This window comes from Wickerhamiella sorbophila (assembly GCF_002251995.1).
Source record: "Wickerhamiella sorbophila strain DS02 chromosome Unknown contig14, whole genome shotgun sequence".
Classification (NCBI taxonomy): domain Eukaryota; kingdom Fungi; phylum Ascomycota; class Dipodascomycetes; order Dipodascales; family Trichomonascaceae; genus Wickerhamiella; species Wickerhamiella sorbophila.
The window spans coordinates 10,639-12,555 of NW_020193993.1; the positions used below are offsets into that span (position 1 = coordinate 10,639).

At 25.6% G+C, this 1,917-nt stretch overlaps 1 protein-coding gene across 1 annotated transcript; it reads right to left on the bottom strand.

The window, feature by feature from the left end:
- Positions 1-776: 776 nt before the first annotated feature.
- B9G98_01793 (hypothetical protein) lies at positions 777-1,701 on the bottom strand (the record flags this gene model as incomplete). Its single annotated transcript, XM_024808350.1, has 2 exons — positions 777-1,001; positions 1,681-1,701. 2 exons carry the CDS (start codon positions 1,699-1,701, stop codon positions 777-779), a joined length of 246 nt encoding a protein of 81 aa, XP_024664118.1.
- Positions 1,702-1,917: the final 216 nt, after the last annotated feature.

Genomic DNA, 1,917 nt, shown 5'->3' on the forward strand with positions numbered 1-1,917 from the left:
AGTTTCTATAAATTTACTTAAACTATCTTGTATAATAATACAATCTTGTTTAGAACCTATAACACCTAATAAAATATCATCTCCATATCTAACATATTTTAATCTTTTAAAATCTAGTCATTTTTCAGATGAAGATTTGTAGTTTTAGCTCTTAATTTAGATAATTTTATTCTTTCTGAAAATAATTTAGCACGTCTAATTAATTGAGATAATTTACTATATTTTAGATCTATTTTACGAACTGTTCCGCAATTAAATTTATCAATATATTCATCTAATCAATCATCAATCAAAGATAAAACTATATTACTTAAAATAAGACTTATAGTCGCTCCTTGAAGTATTCCATAATTTAGATTATGATATACACCTTTACTATCATAATATCCAGCTTTTAAAACTTTACTAATTAAATTAATAAAACCTTGATCATCAATACGTTTTTTTAATTGAGATATTATTAAATTATGAAGAATACTGTCAAAGCATTTTAAAATATCAATTTTTATAAATCAATTAACACTATTAAAATTATTTCTTATTTGTCAAATAGCTGTATGGCAACTTTTATTAAGCCTAAAACCATGACTATTATTTGACATTAATAGTTCAAATATAATTGTTAATATAATTTTTATAGATTCTTGTATAATTTTATCTCGTAGATTACCAAAACTTAATTGTCTAGTACCACCTTTTAGTTTAAGTATTTCTATACTACGACTTAGATTTATTTTTAATCTACCCGATCCTATTTCATTAGAAATAAAATCAAATCAATTATTACTAATACCATCTAAAGTTTGTCTAGAAGTACCTTCAATCATATTACTTAGATTACTCTTAATTTTATTATAAACTAATTTTAATAAATCAGGATCTTTACATAATTTTAATAAATTATTTAATTTAATATCTTTATTTTCACTTAATTTAGCCAATTCTACTAATTCTTTTAAATCCGAAGTATTTAGTTCCTTAGTAGAGAATCCCCTGGTCCCCTTCCTTATTAATGTATTAAGTAAAGTATTACCTAATTATTAAAATTCATCTTTCGATGAATATTCAGTACTACGAGACCTCTGTCAACTCCAAAGTTTCCTTTTTCAGTTGATCCCTTAGTTCTTATATTACCGTTAATAGATTGTTTAGACCCTCCATCTTTCTTAATACTGCTTGTATTTATTAATCTCATTAATCACAACCATCAAACCTCAACGTATAATTTGACAGCTGAGTATTCTATACCCGAATGGTAAGAGGGAATTGATACCCAAAAAAAGACTTTAAAGGAGTTCGTTAACCTAGTCATGCAATCCTTAGCTCAGAATACACCAATCATATCCTTTTTATAACATGCTATTGTCCCCATTAAGTTGGCCCTAATTAGGTAAGTTATATGCTTTACGTATGAATAATATATTTTTATATTATTCGTGATTAATAATACGATAATTATCAAGTAATTATTCCGATAATATAAACACAAAGGCGCACCGTTAAATAATTGCCCGTTGTGCATTAATATTTGTAGATTTAGTGCTGCTAATTCTAATCTCATAATTATACTTAAACTTAACCCTACTACTCCAGAGAATAATGAGAAAATTCCATATAAAGTGAAGTCAATAATTACTCATTACTGCTTCCCAAACCGTACGTGATAGTTTCCCATCATACGGCTTTCCATAATGAAGTCATTTAAATAGACAGTAAATATTTGATTACTTATCTTTAGTACTTGGTAGCGTTTCTAGAAATAATCCTAAATTTTCTCTATAAGAGTTTATAATTCTCACTTCATAATGTAATAATTGACCTCTATGTAACATCATATGATGATATTTACATAATAGTATTTGTTTACGTTGTAAAGATCCAACTCATTTCTTATAAGATAAATCTAATGATTTATAA